The sequence below is a fragment of the Trichechus manatus genome, unplaced genomic scaffold (assembly GCF_000243295.1).
Source record: "Trichechus manatus latirostris isolate Lorelei unplaced genomic scaffold, TriManLat1.0 scaffold00033, whole genome shotgun sequence".
Lineage (NCBI taxonomy): Eukaryota > Metazoa > Chordata > Mammalia > Sirenia > Trichechidae > Trichechus > Trichechus manatus.
In genome coordinates, this window is record NW_004443969.1 from 9,857,800 (window position 1) to 9,878,482 (window position 20,683).

The 20,683-nt window shown below is 40.4% G+C and overlaps 2 protein-coding genes and 1 pseudogene across 3 annotated transcripts in view; 1 reads left to right on the forward strand and 2 right to left on the reverse strand.

Annotated features, from left to right (window-relative positions):
* Positions 1 to 8,062, forward strand: part of UBXN4 (UBX domain protein 4) — a 40,291-nt gene extending 32,229 nt beyond the window's left edge. Inside the window, exons 10-13 of one of the 2 annotated variants that reach the window (XM_004375092.2) lie at positions 52 to 154; positions 2,156 to 2,287; positions 3,638 to 3,837; positions 6,295 to 6,945. In XM_004375092.2, coding sequence (XP_004375149.1) covers positions 52 to 154; positions 2,156 to 2,287; positions 3,638 to 3,837; positions 6,295 to 6,433 — 574 coding nt within the window. In that variant the 3' untranslated portion in view covers positions 6,434 to 6,945. Of the gene's footprint in view, positions 1 to 51; positions 155 to 2,155; positions 2,288 to 3,637; positions 3,838 to 6,294 lie in introns of both variants that reach the window. The other variant, XM_023730203.1, reaches the window with a different exon arrangement.
* A 601-nt stretch (positions 8,063 to 8,663) lies between these two features.
* Positions 8,664 to 20,683, reverse strand: part of LCT (lactase) — a 53,250-nt gene continuing 41,230 nt past the window's right edge. The window contains 5 exon segments of the mRNA XM_004375093.2: positions 8,664 to 11,924; positions 12,705 to 12,932; positions 13,800 to 14,023; positions 16,534 to 16,668; positions 17,763 to 17,872. Coding sequence (XP_004375150.2) covers positions 11,707 to 11,924; positions 12,705 to 12,932; positions 13,800 to 14,023; positions 16,534 to 16,668; positions 17,763 to 17,872 — 915 coding nt within the window. The 3' untranslated portion in view covers positions 8,664 to 11,706.
* Positions 14,011 to 16,379, reverse strand: LOC105756217 (V-type proton ATPase subunit G 1 pseudogene; annotated as a pseudogene).

The following is a 20,683-nucleotide window of genomic DNA, read 5'->3' on the forward strand; positions in this document are numbered from 1 at the left end:
TTGAGAATATATAGAGGTACAGATACTAACTTTAACTTTCTTTTTTCATAGTACTATTGCTAGAATTCAATTCCGTCTTCCTGATGGTTCTTCCTTCACAAATCAGTTCCCTTCTGATGCTCCTCTAGAGGAAGCAAGACAGTTTGCTGCACAGGTAAATTTATGCTTGAGTTATAGTAAAGATAGATACATAGCTTATTAAGATGTAGGAAGGGAACATTTCAAAACAGAGCTTGAAGAATGTGAATAAATCATGACTTTATCACCAGGAGGGAAGCAGAAGATACCTCTGAGGTATTGTGGCGCTTACATCATGTATTAGTGCCATATGGGCACAACACATCTGCTTGTTGTGCAGAAATGGAAATTTCCAGTAGGCTCTGGAAACATTTCTCACTGATTAGTTCACTCACCTGGAGACCTGAAAAGCAAGTGGTTTCCCAAAGGTCTAATGTGAAGTTATCCCACTCCTCCCTCAAAAACCAAATCCATTGATTCAGAGCGACTCTATAGGACAGAGTAAAATTGTCCCATAGGGTTCCAAGGCTGTAGTCTTTATGGAAGCAGACTGCCACATCTATCACTTGCGGAACCGCCGGTGGGTTCGAACCATCAACCTTTTGGTTAGTAGCCAAGCTCTTAACCACTGCGCGCCACCAGGGCTACTTCCACTCTTCCCTAAAAGGATGCAATTCTTCTTGGTCCTCTCCACGTTTTCTGTAGATTGCTTAGAATGCTTTGAGGCTGGGCATTTTCCCACCCGTTGTCTGATCATTAATTTGGCATTAAGTATTTCCTTCAGGAATTTACTTCTAAAAGGCGCCCTTACTCAAAATCTGAATGGGATGTGAAATTTCGTATCTTAGAAAATAAGATATAACAGTACTTTCCAATTAGTTTTTATTCTCTGATTGATTCCTTAATGAAAATGGATTCTGGGCATCAGGTGTCCTTTAGGATCTGGGGTCGTTATATGTACCAGTATTTTCCATATATATGTGTAAATATATATGTGTGTATATATAGAGATCTTCAACATTGAAATTAGGGAGTTGGGTGCTGGGTTCAGATCTTTCCACCAGAGCACTTCTCACCTTTAGTCTGCTACTTATGGTTCCTAAGAGAAGGATGCCTGAAAAGCTATCTGCTTTTCTACACTGATGAGCTGGGATGGACAGTGTAAATACTTACTTTAAGAACCCTTTTCCCCTAAGCTGTATAGTAGAACCAGCTCTAAATAGCCTATTTCATTCTTTTTTTTTTTTGTCTTGTGTCCCCACCTGGGACTTTGCAAGAGGGGGTACCTCTGTCCTGTGTCCTTTGGTAAGTGAAGAGGGAGCGACACAGGAGAAAAGAAATCTTTGCATCACTCTTATTAAAACTTCACCTCAGAACAGTGGCCTAATTCTGTATTTTAGGGTGTCTTTATGTTAGAGTGAGAACAATGAGGAGTATATATGTGAACAACAGTAAAAATCACAAGAAACAAGTGTTAGTGAGCCTCTTTCTTTGGAATCTTGTAGAGAAAGAGTGAACAGTTGTCTTTCTAAGATTTTACAAGTATCAGTAACTCAGAATTGTGAAGGTGATGGTAATGCCTGCCCAGCGTAGGTTCCTGGAACTGGGATTATGTGTGTGGTGTAGATTGACTACAGACCATTTATGCCTTGAGATGAGGAGGCTAAAACTCCTGAAGATATATATATATATGATACACATATGAAGGAAATACTGGTTTATTACAGATCTTTAATAAAGATAATCCAAATGTTTACTAGTATATTTGCCAAAAGGTAGTGAAAGCCCTACTGACTGAACTACAGCCATACTCTCAAGATTTACATTATTGCTCATATTTTATTCAGTTTGTTCAGTTTTAGGAAGTATGTTCTTGTTACTTTTACTTTGTGATCATTTTTGAGTTATAGATACTTTTAGAAAAGTATTTGGATTTGATAGCTTTTCAGCTGCATTTTGAAGCACAGGGTTTTTTTGGTTGAGTTTACGTTCCTATGAACTTTTTAAATTAAGGCAATTTTAATTAAAGCAGTCATTTTGGATGCATGTGAGTAATGTAACATCTTATTTTTAAAAGGTTTTAAATTGTAAAATTTAAAGCATTGTAAGGTTTGTAAAATTTTTTGTTATATTACAGACTGTTGGCAACACTTACGGTAATTTTTCATTAGCAACCATGTTTCCCAGGAGGGAATTTACCAAAGAAGATTATAAAAAGAAATTATTGGATTTGGAACTTGCCCCAAGTGCTTCAGTGGTACTGTTGCCAGTATGTATATACATAAACATATTTTTTTCTAGTCCTGTGTGTTCTACTCGATTGTTTCTGTAATTAGTGGAAGGGAAAAACAAAGGTGTATGGTACATAATTAAAATCCAGATTATCTAAAAATATTAGATTAATCTGTTTTTTTGTGCTTTATATATTTGTATTGCTGATATGATTTGTGAGGCATTGGATAAATAGTTTATATTTCAACTTGTTCTTTTCCTTACGTGTTTTCATACAGAAAATGAATGGTAGGAAAAGAAAATAAGAAATGCAGAGTATCTGTGTAATAATCCACAGGCTTAATAATGTTTTTTATTTATATAGGGCTCTACTGTTCACCAGGTTTTTAGGTGCTATTTTTTTTCCTTTTTCTTTTTTTAACTGAAATATTATATATATATATATATAAAACATAAAATTAGCCATTTCAACTATTTTTGTATATAATTCACTGACATTGAATATATTCACAATGTTGTGCAGCCACCATCACTATTTGTTTCCAGAACTTTTTCCACCACCTCAAACAGAAACTCTGTCCCATTAAGTAATAACTCCCCATTTCCCTTTCCCCCCAGCCCATGGTAATCACTAATCTGTTTTCTGTCTCTATGCTTTTACCTATTCTAGATATTTCATATAAGTAGGTTCATACAATATTTTGTGTCTGGCTTATTTCACTTGGTATGATGTTTTCAGTGTTCATCCATTCTGTAGCATGTATTAGAACTTCTATCCTTTTTATGGCTGAATTATATTCTATTGTGTGTACATAATGTACACATTTTATTTATCCATCTGTTGATGGAATTTAGGTTGTTTCCACCTTTTGGCTATTGTGAATAATGCTGCAAATGAACATTACCAAGTTTTTTTAAAAAATATTGTAACTTATCAAAAATAACATTTATTTTTTAAAACATATTATCCCGTTTGATCTTTATAATATTTTAATTTCTGACGAAGAAAAGAGGCTCAGAAAGCTTAAATGATTTTTTCCAAGGTCCCAACGTAAGTGCCAGCACTGACATGAGAGCCTAGGTCTTCTACATCCTGGTTAGTTTAGTTTTCTCTGCTCTAAACTGGAGCCTCACACCTAAAACAATTAGCCCTCCAATAGTCAGGATTTAATAGTAGTCACTAAGGTTTGAGACCTTTCCCTTTTTTGTTAATCAGCAAGAAAGGCTTTTGTTATCAGAGTTGTTAATTATATTAAAAAGTTTTAATTTTCTTAAAAATAGTTGGTTCATTTCACCAATGAGAACTATAGTTAAAAGATTCATTTAGAACTTCGTGATGTGATTGGACTGGTGTAGCCTTTATCTGGGTTTATTTTTTAATTTCTAGGCAGGAAGACCGACTACATCCATGGTACATTCTTCCAGTGGAGACATTTGGACATTGTTGGGGACAGTACTTTACCCATTCCTTGCCATCTGGAGATTGATTAGCAACTTCTTATTTAGTAATCCTCCTGCACAGACTTCTGTGATAGCAACATCATCAGAACCCTCAAACTCTGCATCATCTAGCAACTCAGAAAAAAGGTATCTGTTTTTGTTTCCCCCTTTGTAAAAAAAAAAAAAAAATTTAGTAGTGCCCCATATCACAAGGGCTATGCCTTAATCCAAATGGAAAATTTTGTTATGTGCACTTTGCTTTTTTTCTGTATATCTTCCCCAACCCCTACTTTGGAGAAAAGAAAACCACATGTTCTGAAACTGTCATATCATCTGTCCTGGGAAGCTTCACTACCTGAGTTTTCTCTGCCATCTTCCTAAAACCTATTCCATGGAAACCAGCTTCACCTCTGTTGGTTTTATTTCATTCATTGAATTCCCTTTATCTTGTGACTATCAAGGCAAATTTTTTTCCCCATGCATAAGTAGTTCTTTCTCTCTGGCTAGCTGTGTTTTACCTGATCAGATATTGCATTGCATTAGTTGCTCACAGTCATCTTGCAGAATTTCTTCAGAGGAACCATTGTGTTCTAGATAATTTTAACCCTGGTGGCTCTTGTATCTGCTGGCTAACAGTCTTTTCTGGGTCATTCAGAGAAGGATCAAACTGAGGAAACTGGATATCTCTTGAAAATGCTGCTGCCTTCTGAAAGTTAGTTTGAACTGTTCCCTTAACTGAGTGGTCCTACTTTTACTGCCAATGGCAAAGGTTGGAATGGTAACGTAGATCACACTGGCAATTTTAGCTCATACATTTGGGTTTTTAAAATTACACGTATTTGAAAGAGGTTGACCCAAATTGAGAAGTATTTTCCTAGAAGGTGAGATTATACCCCTTTCTAATAATTAAATAGTAGCAACATTTATTATACGATAGACCTACTACTATTAAACACTCTGTTGGGCCTTTAATAAGCAGTATACTAAATCCTCATACCAATTTGTTGTGATTAGTAATGAAAATCCTTCTGTCTGCCGTCAGTGACTCCCTAGTCTTGTGTCCTATTGACTCTGTAGATGATGGTTTATGTGAGTATTGTAGCTATGCTGATTTATCCTTTATCTTGATTTATATCTTAAATGTTGGGCTGGAAGACTAATTATATCTGTAGTATGTTCCTTAAGTGGGGACCCAGGAAATTCTTCTCTTTAGTCTTAGAACAAGTAGCCCTGGTGGCACAATGGTTAAGTGCTTGGCTGCTAACCAAAATGGTGGCAGTTTGAACCCATCCAGAGGGGAAAGACCTAGAAATCTGCTTCTGAAAAGATTAGAGCCTAGGAAACTCTGTGGGACAATCCTAATCTGTCACATGGAGTCGCTGTGAGTCAAAAATCGATTTGGCAGCACCTAACAACAACCACGGTCTTAGAACAGCATTCAAACTAGGCCTTGCTAGCCCTGAATTATAAAACTCTTGCTGAGCAATGGGTGGAAATATTTAATCTTGAATTTCTGTAATGTGGAGTAGCTTACTGTGTGGGTTTTAAAACTTTTTTCAAATAAAGGAAAAGATGTGAGATTGGAGCAAACGATGAAATGGACGTATATCTAAGAAGAGGGAAGCTTTGAGTTCCACTCTTGTTCCATTTTTTTGTCTCTGCCTCTAGTGTTGCATGATTCTGTTAGCTTAAATTTCACTCCTGTCTCCTGATTTTCAGATGAGGAAGTCCTGTTTGTCTTTAATTGTTTATAAATAAGTCATTCTTAAAGATTTTGAAAGGCTTAGAAATTGGCTAATTGATCATTTATGTCAGTTAAGCTGTAAATATAAATTTGAATAGCCTCTAGGATGCTGTGTAAGTTATAAATGTTTTAGTAGACATATCAACTCACATAAATAATGAAGGAAAGATTAGTCAGCAGGTGGTCTCACTGTTCTACAGGTGGTCTCACTGTTCTAAAGCTTGGTAAGTCATTAAGCACATGGAAATGGAAAATACGATTAGGCTGGCTTGACTTAGAGCACAGATGAAGTCAGAACTGACAAAGACTAGTAAAGTCTAGTACTGTGTTAGTAGGTACAATTATCTCCCATGGACTTTCCTTACCTTAAACCGAAACAAATTGTTGCCGTGGGTTCCAGCTCATATCTGCCCTATAGGACAGAGTAGAACTGCCCCATAGGGTTTCCACCTTTCAGTTAGCCCACCTTTCAGTTAGCAGCCAAGCACTTTAATCACTGCACCACCAGGGCTCCTCTCCATTAGTATAGGCAACTGTATTTTAACTCCATCTAAGGTAAGGAAGGAGCCTTGGTGGCGCAGTGATTAAAGCACTCAAATGTTAATTGAAAGGTCTGCAGTTCAAACCCACCAGCTGCTCCTTGGAGAAAAATGTGCCAGTCTGCTTCAGTAAAAATTTATAGCCTTGGAAATGCAATGGGGCAGTTCTGCTGTCCTGTAGGGTCGCTATGAGTCAGAATCCACTTGACGGCAGTGGGTTTGGTTTTGGTTTTATACCAGTGGAAGTTTAAAGGAAAAAGCTTTGTATTGCTGCCGTTCTCATTTTATATGATCTTCCCTTTTCTCCTTTTGTTATCTCAGGGAACCAGTCAGAAAAAGAGTCCTGGAGAAACGTGGGGAAGACTTTAAAAAAGAGGGGAAGATATATAGATTGAGGACTCAAGATGATGGTGAAGACGAAAACAACACTTGGAATGGAAATTCTACTCAACAGATGTAGTGCATCAAGTACAATAATGTGCAATAATCATTGTTTCTCTTACGATTTAATTCAACTAAAATTTTACTGGAGAAGTGGGACTGTTTTGTTTTCCAGATGATCTTAAAGTTTCTCTTTATTCCTGCTTAGTGGGTGTGGGTTAAAGTTGTTTAACTCAGAAAAGTCAAGAGATAAAATAACTGGCTGTTAGGTCCTTGCACATGGTAACTAACCGAGAGAAGCCTAAAAGAATCAACAGGTCTGATAACCTCCCTTCATCAGCTTTCTTATTCAATATTTCATACCCATTAGCCCCATGCTTTCAGATGACAAGTTTTGTTTAGAGCTATTTTGCTCCAGAACTCTTAAGACCACACAGAGTAACTGGCATGTCACTTGAATAATTTGACTCTGAGAGCATTTTAATGAGTCAACCAGATGATAATTTATGTTTAACTTTTCTCTTTCGCTCATCAGCTGCAAGCAAAATCTTGTAGTTTTTAACCCTAAACACTAAATAAAAAATCTTTTCCAAAAATCAGAATGATCCTATCTTTAAGTTTTGTTATTCTAGCATTTTTTGTTGCACCACGCTTTGTTGAGGTCGTACGTCTCTGGTTTTTTTCCCTTGGACAGTACTGCCCTGGAAGTATCTCAGGAAAGTAGCTGGCTACTTTACCTTAAATATCACTGAAGGAAGACACTTTCTGGCAGACATTTGATGTTGTGTTTCTGTCTCTCCTAAGTCAGTGAGGCATCATTTTGTCTGTATGATTTTATGGACTTTATTCTCATCAGATGCAAAACGACTGCTAGTCCATAGCCTATTTTTCTGTCACCTTTATACTAAAGTTGTGCCCTCACTAATCACACTTCAAGCACTTAAAGTACCTGTAGTGTAAGACCAGTAGTATAGAATAAACATAGGCCTTTTATTCGTTAGGCTGTGCTTAAGGATTTTAAAAAGATTCTTAATATGATTTACATGCTACTTTACCCATCTGTTTTTGGTAATGGAGACCAGAAAACTGATGAGGTTTTGAAAAGGGAGCAAATTTGACAATTCCTCTTTTAACCTTCTGTTTTTAGATTGGAAGATAGCACTCTTGAGTTAACCTATGGGAGGACATTGAGTTCCTTTTGTCATGAGAAGATGAAATTTTCATAGGATAGGCTTTCTGTTTTTCGGCTGTGAAGTAACAATGACGTAAAAATGATAATAGTGTTGGCAAGGAAAGAGACAGGCTATGCTGTTAGTAGAAGTGAAAACAAGTACAATCTTTCTGAAAACAGTATTTATCAGAAACCTTAAATATTTCATATTCTTTGATCCAGTAATTTTTCCTAAGGAATGATCATAAATGCAGACAGAGTTTAGATATAAACTTATTCGTTAAGTATTATTTATTTTACTTAAGAACTGGAAACAGCCATATGCCTTCTGCAGAAATAATTAAATAGTTTTTGATGAGGAGAAATGGTGCAGTACAGGTAGTCCTCAACTGAAATGATGGGATTCTGTTCTGACAACTCCATCGTAAGTCGGTTCTGATGTAAGCAAATACTTTTTTTTTTTTTGGTTTTCATTATTATTGCCTTTTATTATCAGTCTCTTTATAAATCCAATCTGTGAACACCTGCGAGTGAACATCTGAGAATGATAACCAGTAAATTATGCACTGCAAGATTGCATGTAGTACATACTACTAACAATCACATGTTAAAAAAAAAAAAAAGTCATGTAAGTGTGGTTTAGGGTAACTCAAATACATCGTAAGTCAGGGACTGCCTGTACTAATTCAGCAATTCAATTTAACATACACTTATTAAGTACCTATTACGTGTTGGGAAGGAAAAGCAGAATACAGAGCTGTAGGTACAGTATGAGCTCAGCTTTGTAAACACATTTTACATATAGAAAGTACTATATATTAATATATATGTAAAGAAGAAAACAGCAAGATGTTAACAAGAGTGGTTACATGTGATTTTAGTTTTCTTTTTTGCACGCTTACGTGTTTTCCCGATTTTCTGCAATGATCATATTACTTTAGTCAAAAAAGTGAGTTTGAAAAAGAAAAATCTCCAGCAACCACCTCATTTAAGCAAAGATTTGTCATCTTTAAGTAAATATAGTAATATGTGATTTTAAAAAAACCTGTCGTTTTTTAAAATTACATTATTAAAAATACATTTGCAAAAATATCAAGTACCTCAAGTCAGTTTGCCTTGAAAAAAGTCAAATATAAATCTTAAGAAATTGCACATAACAGATTCATAATCTTTGAATAGGAAATCCCGCCTCAATTTTATATTTTAAAAAAAGTGTACATGGTAAACAATTCAGTAGAGAAGGCCATAAAATGAAAACGGCGTCTCCCTGCTTGCATCTTACCCTCCGTGCTATTCCCCAGAGATAACCTCTTAACAGTTTATGTAATTTTTAGAAATTTTTATGCATATATAAGCAAATATGTAATCTTTATTTTTTAAATAAATGGGATCATATTATATATACTACCCTGCATCTTGCTTTTTTACTCACATAGTCTTGAAAATCTTTCCCTATCAAACACATAGCTACCTCATATTAATGGCTGCATAGCATTCTACTTTAGGAATGCACCCCGATTATTCAGTTCTCTGGTGGCGGACATTAAGGTTGTTACAAGCTTTTTTGCTTGTTTTTGTTTTCCTATTACAAACAATGCTACACAGTGAACATCCTTGGGGTGGTACCTTAGTTGCAAAAATATACCCATAAGATACATTTGTCTAATTTGGGAAATCAAAGGGTGTTTGCAGTTTGGATTATGAAATATCCTGCCCAGTTGCTGCTTCCAAATGATGTATGAATTTACACTCCCACCAACAGTGTGTAAGAATGTCCATTTCCCCACAGCCTTGCCAACACTGTTTTATACTTTTTCATCTTTGTCAATATGATAGATGAAAAATTGTATGCATCTTACATTCATTGCGTTTATCATGAATGAACTTGAGCATCTTTTAATATTGGTCATTTCAGTTTATTTTCTGAGAACTACCTGTTTGTATTCTTTGCCAATTTTTTTGTGTTCATCTTTCTTATTGATTTATAAACGAATTCCATGTATATTAAGAAAATTAGCCCTTTGTCTAGCATATGTAAATATTTTCTCCCTATCTTCTGAAGAGTTATGTTCATGGTACTTTTCGCCACAGTGTTTACGTGGTCAAATTTGTAAGTGTTTTTCTTAATGGCTTCTAGGTCTTGAAGCCATTTCGAAGTTTAATTTAAAAAAAATTACCCATGTATCCTGGTATTCTCATGGTTTCATTTTTTACATTTAATCTGGTATCCAAGGAAGGGATCTGACTTCCCACCCCTTACCCATGGCTAATGTCCTCAAGAGCTAACTTGTTGACCCACCACCATTTATGGACTAATTCATCTTTTCCCTGATTTGACCTGCCACTTTTGTCCATACTGCATTCCCATATGATGTGGATCTGTGTCTAGTTCCCTTTTCCTGTATTGGTCTCTCTCTTCTTTCTAACAAACTAATAACTAACTTTACAATATGTTTTCATAATCTTTTTTCCCCAGAGTTATCCTGGCTTATTCTCAAAAGTTTATTTAATATGTGAAATTTTACATCATTTTGTCTCCTCTTCTCCCAAAAAAGTTGTTGTTAGTTGCCGTCAAGGCAGCTTTGACTCATGGCAACCTTATGTATATAACAGAATGAAACATTGTCCAGTCTCATCTTCAAGATCATCTTTGATATATTTGAGCCCATTGTTCAGCTGAAGTTACACTGACATTTATATTGAATTGCATTGAATTTTGAGATTAACTTAGGTATAATTGACAGCTTGTGATACTAAGTCCTCATGTCCAAGAAATGTCTTTAATACAAGTTTTAGACCCTACCCCTACCTGACAGTGGAATATTTTGACAGTAACTTACTGTAGATGTAACAATTCAGTTAAGCGCTACTTATAAGAAACAAAATATCAAGCAGCTCACTCTTCAAAATCATCCAAAAATTACTCTTTATTAAAAAGAAATTCTCCTAGATTATCTAGAAACAATATATGGACCAAATAAGTTTGTCACGCTGAGATTGTCTCTTTAGCACGTTCAAGGGTAATGTGCTTTTGTGGTCCCATCACTACTCTGGATATTGTTGTGAATGGATAAACACAAAAAAGGAGCAGGTATGCTTTCTTCCACTCCATCTCGAAAATATGCTTGCCACAGTCAGTGAGACATGTTGCTTGGCCTCAAGAAGCTGAGCAGAGAAACATGCAAACAATTCTTGTATAATGTGGACAAGCTGTAAGGAGGGATATCTAGGAGCAAAGCAGAGGAAGGAGTATCTGCTTGGGGAATTCAGAGGAGGTATGCAGAGGAGGAAGTACGTTGTTTAAACTGAGATTTGGAGGCATTTTCAGAAGAAAGGGTATTCTAGGCAGCAAGGAGTAGCATTTGCAAAGACACAAAGAAATGGAGTATGGTCAAAGACCTTCATGCAATTCAGAACTACCATGGATGGAGAGGAGGAAGAGAAGAAGTGGGTAAGTGAAAGATCACACGGGCCTTGTAGGCCATGCTTGGGTCCTTAGAAGTTGTCCAGTAGACAGCGGAGAGCCAGGAAGGACATAAAAGGTGGTAATGTGGGGGTGGAGGAGATAAAGGATAATTAAAAAGGTCATCTCTTTCTATGTTCTGTGTTGTCTCTACCCCAGGGAACATAAAGTAAGCAGAATGCTTTGCTCTGATGGGAAAGCTAAGTAGAAGCCCTAAAAGGTTGTGTGACTTTGTAACTTCCATTGTACCTAATTTCTCAAGGAGTTGCAACCACTGGAGACAGGATGTAGTTCACATTACCATTTTTATTTTCTGTGAAACAGGAGATGATGAAGTCCGTCTACACACTGGAGCTGATTTCTTATAAAAGACTGCTATGGTCTTTACTCATGTTTCCACCTATAAAAGCTTTGTAATGTGCAATGAGCCGGTTAAGTGCCTTACAAAACCATTAGACCTGTTCAGTATCTGCACGTTTCCCACAAAGCCACCTGCAGGTTCCTCTCATCCCAAATGAATTCCCAATACAGGGATAAGATGCAGATGTTTCCATTTTAATCAGGGTCTTGAACTCCTTTAAGATCAAAGTAATCTCTAACAATGCAGAAGGTCTTTATGAAGTCCAGGATAGGCGGACTTCTAAGGTCCTAATGAGCTTTGTGGGTGGCACACAAACTCAGCCTACTTCATAGAGCTTGTGAAGGTGGTAATTGTGGGTCAGAATGAAGAGAGATTACTCAACTCCTGTTGGCCTGGCTGTGTTTCCTCTTGCTTGGAATGCGTACAGCATTTGTATGACAGGAATGCCACGCTACAGACTCCAAGAAGCACAAGAGAAAAAAGTACGTACAAAGCTGTTTGTGCTTCTGCCGCACCTAGTGTTAGCCCCAGGAACGAAACTCCCTCCTTTCTCGGGCTGATGGTGGGAACAGCATCTAGAAGACAACAAAGGGTCATCCATGCACCAGTCCTGATTTAGCCCTGGATCTATAATAACCTATATTAAGCCCAAGATAACCTGTTGCCATCAAGTCAATTCCGATCCACAGCAACCCTATCGGACAGAGTAGAACTGCCACATCTTTCTCTTGTGTAGTGGCTGGTGGGTTTGAACTGCTGACGCTTCAGTTAGGGTCTGAGCACTTAACCGCTGTGCCACCAGGGCTCCTAAGCCCAAGATAGATGCTTGGAATTCAGAGGTTACACAGGTAACCAAAATCTGCACAGCCGGAGTAAGTTCACTGCTGTGGGAGAAAGTGCACGACCCCTTTCACCGTGTATTATGGGTCTCTGAATGAGGTTAAACGATTATTAGAATGTCAGCAATTATAATAATCTAAATTGGATAATTGTCTCATATTTGTATACTAAGTTACACTTTTTGAGTCAACAAAAATGGTACCTGCATTGTGCCAGGCACTACTTTCACAATCATTTGTCAATTTCTTGCCTAAGGTCACACAGCAGCAAGTTCGTGGCTGAGCTGGAAGGAAACACTAGACCTGTTCGTTCCCGACCAGTGCTGTGGTTTGTACGGTAACATTAACCCCAAGCACACTTCGTTCTGTCACAAGAATGTTGAGCATTCACGGGAAATAGATATTGGTTGAATGAAGAGGGTGGAGAGGCAGGGAGGAAGGTATAAAGCAGAAAAAAATATACTAGAAAAGGCCCCTCACCCTCTGGCTTCAGTGCCTCCCAGAACCACCTCTCACCTTCCAGCTGGAGACAAGGGTGAGGCCCTGTGGCAGGGTCAGGGAAGCCATTGCACCGGGCTACGGAGGCGTAGAACTTGGCCGACTCTTTGAGGATCCTCGGCAGAGAAGGGTCAGTGTAGTTCACAAAGTGCAGCCCAAACCTCTCAGCAAAGCCTGTGGCCCACTCAAAATTGTCCATCACACTCCAAGCTGTGTATCCTCGAATGTCCACCTTATCCTGCACAGCTGCCCAAACACAGAGGCCCAAGCATGAGCTTTACTTGTCATGGAAGACACCTTTCTCCCAGGCTACTGAAGCCATTGTCCCCCACAGCCCTCCCACAATCCTGAGCTGTCAAATCAAGATGAGTCTCGGCTCTCTTTGAGAGAGTTGCCATAGAGTTTGGATGTAATTGTTGGGTGGTTCTACGTGGTTGGAGTTGCAGAGTCACTAGCATCTTTCTAGAAAGCCTTAGCCCTGAATAGGGATCTAAATTAATCCCACTGGATCATCTACAGTCCTCTCTGTGCATCTCACAATGTTGGTCTTGGTCAGTAACTTAGAGTGTCGATGCTCCTCACTGTAGCAAATAAGTGGCCCTTGGATGGAAAAACTTTTAGCTGGAATAGGATTTTCTAATTGTTTCCTTTGGCTGGTACATTGCTCATTCTCTCTTTACTCAGCATTACTTACCATTCCCTTACTCTCATGGTCCCATCCCAAGCTGTTTTGAGTCTGAGGATCTCACACTTTTGCTTGGGAAACAAAAGACCCTACAAACACCCAGCCTACTACTCCTGACCCCTGTTCAAACCCTCAGGATGCACTGCTGTTCAGAGACAGGAAGGTGGAAGCAAATGACTCAGGCCAGCAACTAAAGTCTAGCTGATATCAGGCAACTGGGTTTGCTTGCTGACTGGATCTTGGAGGACTAAAACTCAGAGTATAGCCCCAAGGAAAAGCTTATACCCAATAGGAGGGAGAAGCCTCTTTCTCTTGTTATTCCTGGATGCAGGAGCAACTCCTGGGTACAGTATTACCCTACTGTAGGTGTTAGTGGATGCTTCCAACAGTGAGAGGTAGACATGGAGGAAGTGGTCGGCCTGTCATACCTTTGAGTGCCTCATTGATGTAACTGCGGAGGTAGTAGATCCTCGCAGTGTCGTTGAGGTTTACCTCTCCCCGCTGGGACACTCCATTCTCTGTTATATAAATCGGCGGGTTGTTGTACTCCTCCTTTATCCAGTTCAGGATCTTTCTGAAGCCAAAATGTATCATCTTTAGCCAGAAGGAGCCAGAGCCTGACCAAGATCGATCTGTGATGGAAGCAACTCCCCTAGGAGTTCAAAAACCAAAGATTAGGTCTCATTTTGTAAGTCCCAAGATGCCCTTTGCACAAAACACAAAACTTATACTAGGAAAAGCCTTAGGTTTTGTCTAACATTGAGTGTCATAACTCAGAAGAGTCCAATTGCCTCAAAGTCTCCTTTTTTTACTAGTCCTAGTTCTACCACTCAAAGCTGGTGTAACTTTGAAAAGCCACTTAAGCTCTCTGTTGTTCTAGCTCACTACCTGTACAGGAGAATGGACTTGCTCATGGAGCCTAAGCCTGCAAGGGCTCTCTGTTGAACAGACTACGTCTCACACTAGATGTGGAAGGCTCTAGATTCCCCGAGCTACAACCTTCCAACAGCATGCAAGGACTACGTCTTCAGAGAACAGGCCCGAGTCTACCGATGTCGATAGTCAACTCCACACACAGGTCACAGGTACAGCCATAAGCATCAAATTCAGGGTCCTCATTTGTATGATGACAGGGAGCAGATAGGCTGGGACCTGCTTCAGGTGTCCCAGACCCTGATCTCTTTCTCTAGTTATGGACAATGAGAGGGCCAAAAGATTTTGCCAAAAGAATGGGTGCTGGGGAGAGACAGAAGCTTGAACATCTCAGGATTCATGGATTTCACATACATACTAGCTATTTAGGTATTTCTTATACCCTTCAGGGGGAAAAATGTTTAGTTTTATCAGTAACTGGAGTTTTCTTACTCAGCTGAACTGAATGTGGGCCATTTTGTAAGTTTGAGCAGAGGTCACTGGGTAGGCAGTCCCAGGACTGATAAGGCACCAAGAGTGTGGGGTCGGGGAAAGAGAACTAGTAGAAGGCGTCCTGGACCTGGGACGTCTCCTCAAGCCCCCTGGGCAAGCTTGACTTTGGTAGTTTCAGGATGCAGTGGGACTGTAGGGGTATTTTGTTTTGTTTTTGCATAATAAATCTTTATTTTTAGGTGATCACCGTTACATTAAGTAATAACATATAACAAGTTCTTGAATTCTATCATCTAGTAATTTTTATTAAGAAAAACTAAAAGCAGCCCAAACAACTAGTATTTGTTAGAAACGATTATTTTAAGGCTGGCTGCTGTTTCACAGAAGTTGCAAAATAACTGTTTACTACTTATACATTGATCTTCCAGAAAGCTTTAGGGAAATAAAATATTTAACCCATTTCTTCAAATAGTTGTTTATCTGTACTAGATATTTAAGAAACAAAAGTCAGTATCACTATATGTGCTTCAGCTAAAAGGTATGTGAAAACAATGTATACCATTAAATGTATAAGAAATATGAGGAAAAAAGATAAAATCTTTGGGTAAGCTCTAAGTCTGTACAAAGAAGGTAGGCTTGCTACTCTCGAAAAAGTGAAGGGACCTACTACATAGTACACAGAAATCATTTAATGCCTTTTCACAAGAATATGACTGTAGCTTTGCTAAAGCTTATATTCCATGTGAGAGCATCTAAAATGCCAATCCATGGAACAGGTGCTTCCTTCTTCCCTATCCATTTAAGCGGTAGTTTTCCCGGATTTCTGGCCAGATGTCGCAGACAAAGGTCAAGAGGTTATCCAGGACTTCATCACTGTTCTGCCCGAAGTAGGTCTGGAGGATAGTCATCTCCTCCTCGGTCTCCACTTCAGCGCAGCGACCGCCGTGGGATCCCAGAGCCGCAGCTTCCTGGGCCTGGAACTCTTTCTTCCTCTGCAGGCTGTACTGTTCAGTGTTAGCCTGAGTGGCTTCTTCGGCTTGCATCAGCCTCCAGTTCTTTCACTCGTGGGCCTCGGACACCTTGGTGGCACGCTTCACTGCCTGCAGCTGCCACTCTGAGCTGTAGGAGTTTGTTTTTAAAGAAGGAGCCTAGACAGATTCAGAGCTACTGATGTGGAAAGATGCTTGTCAGAAAAAGAAGAAAGCAGTATGTATTCATATGACTCCAGTTTTGGTTCAAAACAAAAACAAAGAACTATATACATAGATAGATAGATAAAGATAGATACATAGATAACGGGTAGTCCCCTTCCATATATATGTACTTCTGAAATGATACACACAAAAATTCCTATTCCTGTTTTCTAATGTTCCTACCATGAACATATATGATTTGTGTAATACAGAAATAATAGTTGGATCTTTCCCTAAATGGGGGTGAGGGGGAAGGACTCTTATTGTTATTTTGATTGAAATACATCTGATAAGTGAAATAAATTTGGCAATAAAACAAAAGCAAGGGAAGAAAAATATTTTTCTTTTACTTGAAAATATTTTAAAGATCAAGTCTGTCTGTCTTAATAGGCAGCACCTTGGAGATCTTGGTCTTGTCTTACTCAAATCGTTAGAGATTTTATGTGGCATCTCAGGAGGTGGCGATCATCTTGCAAACCCTGGAATGCACGGTAGCAGGAGGCAGTTCCCCCAGGCTGTGCAGGCCTCTATGTACCAGCTGGGCCACAGGGACAGGTCCTGTCTTTTCCACAGATTGCTCCAGGTGCCCCGGTGGCAGGCTTACCTGTCGGCATCATAGGAGGTGATCCAAGATGCAGAGTTGAGGTTGTAGGCCAGGATAGTAGTGTAGTGATTGAACCCAAAAAAGTCATAGGTGCCGTTGATCCTCCTCTTCTCACTTTCGCTAAATTCTGGGAGCCTGGGTGGAACAAGCCATTGAGGGTGTGGGGCTTCGGGAAGAATCATGCTTCCAGAAGAGAATGGAATGGAATGGGGTGGGGTAGGGGAGGGCTCTGACAGCTGTGCTATATAGGAAAGTTTGGGGGAATGACTCCAAGGCTGTGTTAGGAATTTGTATCTTCTGAATTCCTTTTACTCTCCCCTGCTGAGTTCACTTGAGCTACCTTAGAGCTGTGGGTATGTCCCCATAGGACCGTCACTTGTCCCCTTCCACATATCGCACCTCTAATCTCAGCTGGATGACTCAAACCCAGAGTGTGGGCCCTGGAGTCAGACTGCCTGTTTTCAAATCTCCATCACTTAAAAGCTGAGTGACCTTGCCCTAATCTTTGTGCCTCAGTTTACTCGTCTTTAAAAATAGGAATAAAAGTATCAATTAAAGATGGATAAATGTTAGCTGTTGTTGATGTTTCTGTTACTTCCTTGACAGGAAGAGGGACCGGGCCAGGCAGTAGGGCTGCATTGGTGCAAACCATAGCCATCTACTGGCCAAATAACTAAAAGCACACACCTGGCTGTGACCTGGAGCCCTGGTGGCGCAGTGGTTAAGAGCTTGGCTGCTAACCAAAAGCTCAGCAGTTTGAATCCACCAGCTGCTCCTTGGAAACACTATGAGGCAGTTCTATTCTGTCCTATGCGGTCGCTAGGTGTCAGAATCGACTTGACGGCAACGGGTTAGGCAGTGACTCACTGCTATCACACTCACTCATAGGTGATGAAAGAGGACTAGGAGGAGCTGGGGAATTTGTCCTTGGAGTAAAGCAGAAGGGTTGCTAAGAGGTTGGTGCCCTTGGGAAAGATTTCCTGGCTGTTCTGAATAACAACTTAATAGCAACTTTTATCAAGCACAGAGCAATGCCAGGTCCAGGGCTAAGAGCTTGACACAAGCAGGGAGGCTCAGATGTAAGGTAACTTGCCCGAGAAGTGCCTCTCTGACTGCAGTGCCGGGCTCTCCCCACTGTCTCCACGGTCTGCCCCGGAGTCTTAGTTTGGCACCGCAGACCAGACTTCCTCCTGCTGCTCTCCTGACTCAAGGTGGGCACAGGAACTTACCGAGACTTGCTGAGGCCTGCGGCCAAGCTCCTGTCGAGGATCCGTGTCTTCATCACCTCATTGTAATCTCCGTTCTTGAAGATAGGATGTGCAAACCAGCCTCCCGTAAACTGCAGGTGGGGTTGGGGGATAGTCAGATGGGCCAAGAGGCAGCACCAGCCCTGCCCAGAGGTCACTGACCTCAGAAGCCCCCCTTTCTCCCCAACCCCCAACCTTAAACTCTCATTTTCTCCAGGCCTGTTTGCATGTTGCAGCCTGAGTGCCTGCAGATCCCTTCACCTGTGTTAGTTTTTCAGTAACTGCCGTCTCACCGGGGCAGGGCAGTGTTCTCAGGCAGTGTTCTCAGTAGTTTCATCCCGAGGAGGATGAACTGAACGGATCGCTGCCCTGGCGCACAGTAAATGTTGCCTTGCTGCCCTTATACGTGTCCCGTATCTGTGCTACCCACAGAAGATGAGGGAAAGATACGAGCCTGCCGGCCCCTGATTCCCTCTCCCTATAAAGCAGCTGCCAGCAAAGACTTTTTCCTCTCAAAATGCCTATGCACCAACCAGAACTTTCTGGAAAGGAGTGATTTGCAAGGCTTTCCTCTCTGCCCAGGCAAAAGATAATCTTTCGTGGGCTTTGGATTCACAGCCCTAAAGTGGGGAACTTTTCAACCTATTTTCTTTAATGAGGTCTAAGTCATCCTTGGAGTCCCTGGGTGGTACAAATAGTTAAACAAAGGGTTGGAGGTTGGAGTCCACCCAGAGGTGCCTTGGAAGAAAGGCCTGGTGATCTGCTTTGAAAAATCAGCCATGGAAAACTCTATGTGTCAAATCCTGCTCTGACACACGTGCGGCCACCATAAGTCAGAATTGACCGGACAGCAATTGGTTAGGCCATCCTTACCCATAGGGGGAATACATGGTACCCCAACACTATGATGGATTTGAGGAGCTGCTTCTGTCTCTCCAAATCCTCCCATCACCTGCTGTCTGATCCCTAAAGTATGGGGTGGGGTAGGCTTCCATTTCAAAGTCAGAGATGAAATTCGGAATATACATTCCCTGCTAAAAGAGGCTTAAATGCACTCTAACGTAACAAATCAGATCTTTTTGTGGAAGCAAATTTTAATAGTGATGTGTCTTGGGCTGCAATATCACAGTTCACCAGTAAGTGGTTCAACCTGATCTAACCCAAAAAACTCATTGTCATTGAGTCAGTTCTCCCGTAAACTCATAGCAACACTACAGGACAAAGTAGAACTGCCCCATAGGGTATCCAAGGCTTTAATCTTATGCAAGCAGACTGCCATATCTTTCTCTCACAGAGCAACTAGTGGGTTCGAACCACTGACCTTTCAGCAGCTGAGCACTTTAACCACTGTGCCACCAGGGCTCCTTCAATCTAATCTACAGCCTAACATTTCCTGAAGTTTGGGGGTTTGATTTCAGTGAAACAAATTATCGCTCTACTTCTTGAGTTCAGTGAGTCTGAAGTGAAGGATGCATTTATTTTGTCTCAAGCTTTCTTTTCTTTAGCTGGCTGTTGTGTTGTTGTTAGGTGCTGTTGAGTCGGTTCTGACTCATAGTGACCCTGTGTACAACAGAACAAAATACCGGCCAGTCCTGCGCCATCCTTACAACCGTTGTTATGCTTGAGTCCATTGCTGCAGTCGCTGTGTCAATCCATCTAGTTGAGAGTCTTCCTCTTTTTTATTGACCCTCTACTTTACCACCAAGCATGATGTCCTTCTCCAGGGACTGATCCCTCCTGATAACATGTCCAAAATATATGAGATGTAGTCTCGCCATCCTTGCTTCTAAGGAACATTCTGGTTGTACTTCTTCCAAGACCGATATGTTCATTCTTTTGGCTGTCCATCGTATATTCAGTATTTTCACCAACACCACAATTCAAACGCATGCATTCTTCTTCTTCGGCCTTTCGTTATTCATCGTCCAGCTTTCGCATGCATATGAGGCGACTGAAAACACCATGGTTAGCTGGCTAGCAAACTGAAAATTTGGCTCTTGTTTGCATTTTCTAATTTGACCACCTCTGTCAAGCTCCCTTCTGAAGATTTTGGCAAACGAAGGCTCTGGTGTCCCCCAAGAAATTCAGAATGCCACAGTCAGGCAGGCTCCACAATAGAGCCCAAAGTGGAACCATCTGGAGAAAGAGAGATCTTTGCCTTTCTTTCCTGACACTGAAATGTGGGAAAGGGTGCCTTCTAACCCCTTCAGAGACACTAACAAGGGCCAGGGAAAAGCTGTGCCATGAAAGAAGGCCATTCTTCTTTCTCCTCTTGTCAAGACTCAGATTGAAATAAGGGTGGGACATCTAGGTTCCTGCTTACTGGTGTCTCTACTTCCTAGAGAGTAGCAATGGGGCAAAAGTCCTAGACCAAAATATACATGTTCTTATGCTAAACTCATGGAATTGGCAAATTAGGGGCACTAAAGATTTTCACAGACTCTAAAGCTTAGAAGCGAGGATGGCTAGACTTCATCTCACTTACTTTAGACATGTTATCAGTATGGACCAATCCCTAGAGAAAGAAATCATGCTTGGTAAAGTAGAGGGTCAATGAAAAAGAGGAAGACCCTCAATGACATGGACTGATACAGTGGCTGCAACATGGACTCAAACATAGCAACAATTGTGAGGATGGCACAGAACCGGGTAGTTTTTTGTTACGTTGTACATAGGGTTGATATGAGTTGGAACCAACTTGACGGCACCTAACAACAACAATAAAGCCCCAAATTTAAGAAATTCTTAAACCCAAAACCAAACCCATTGCTGTCAAGTTGATTCTGACTCATAGAGACCTATAGGACAGAGAGTAGAACTGCCCCCTAGGGTTTCCAAGGCTGTAATCTTTACAGAAACAGACTGCCATATCTTTTCCCCGCAGAGCAGCTGGTGGGTTCGAA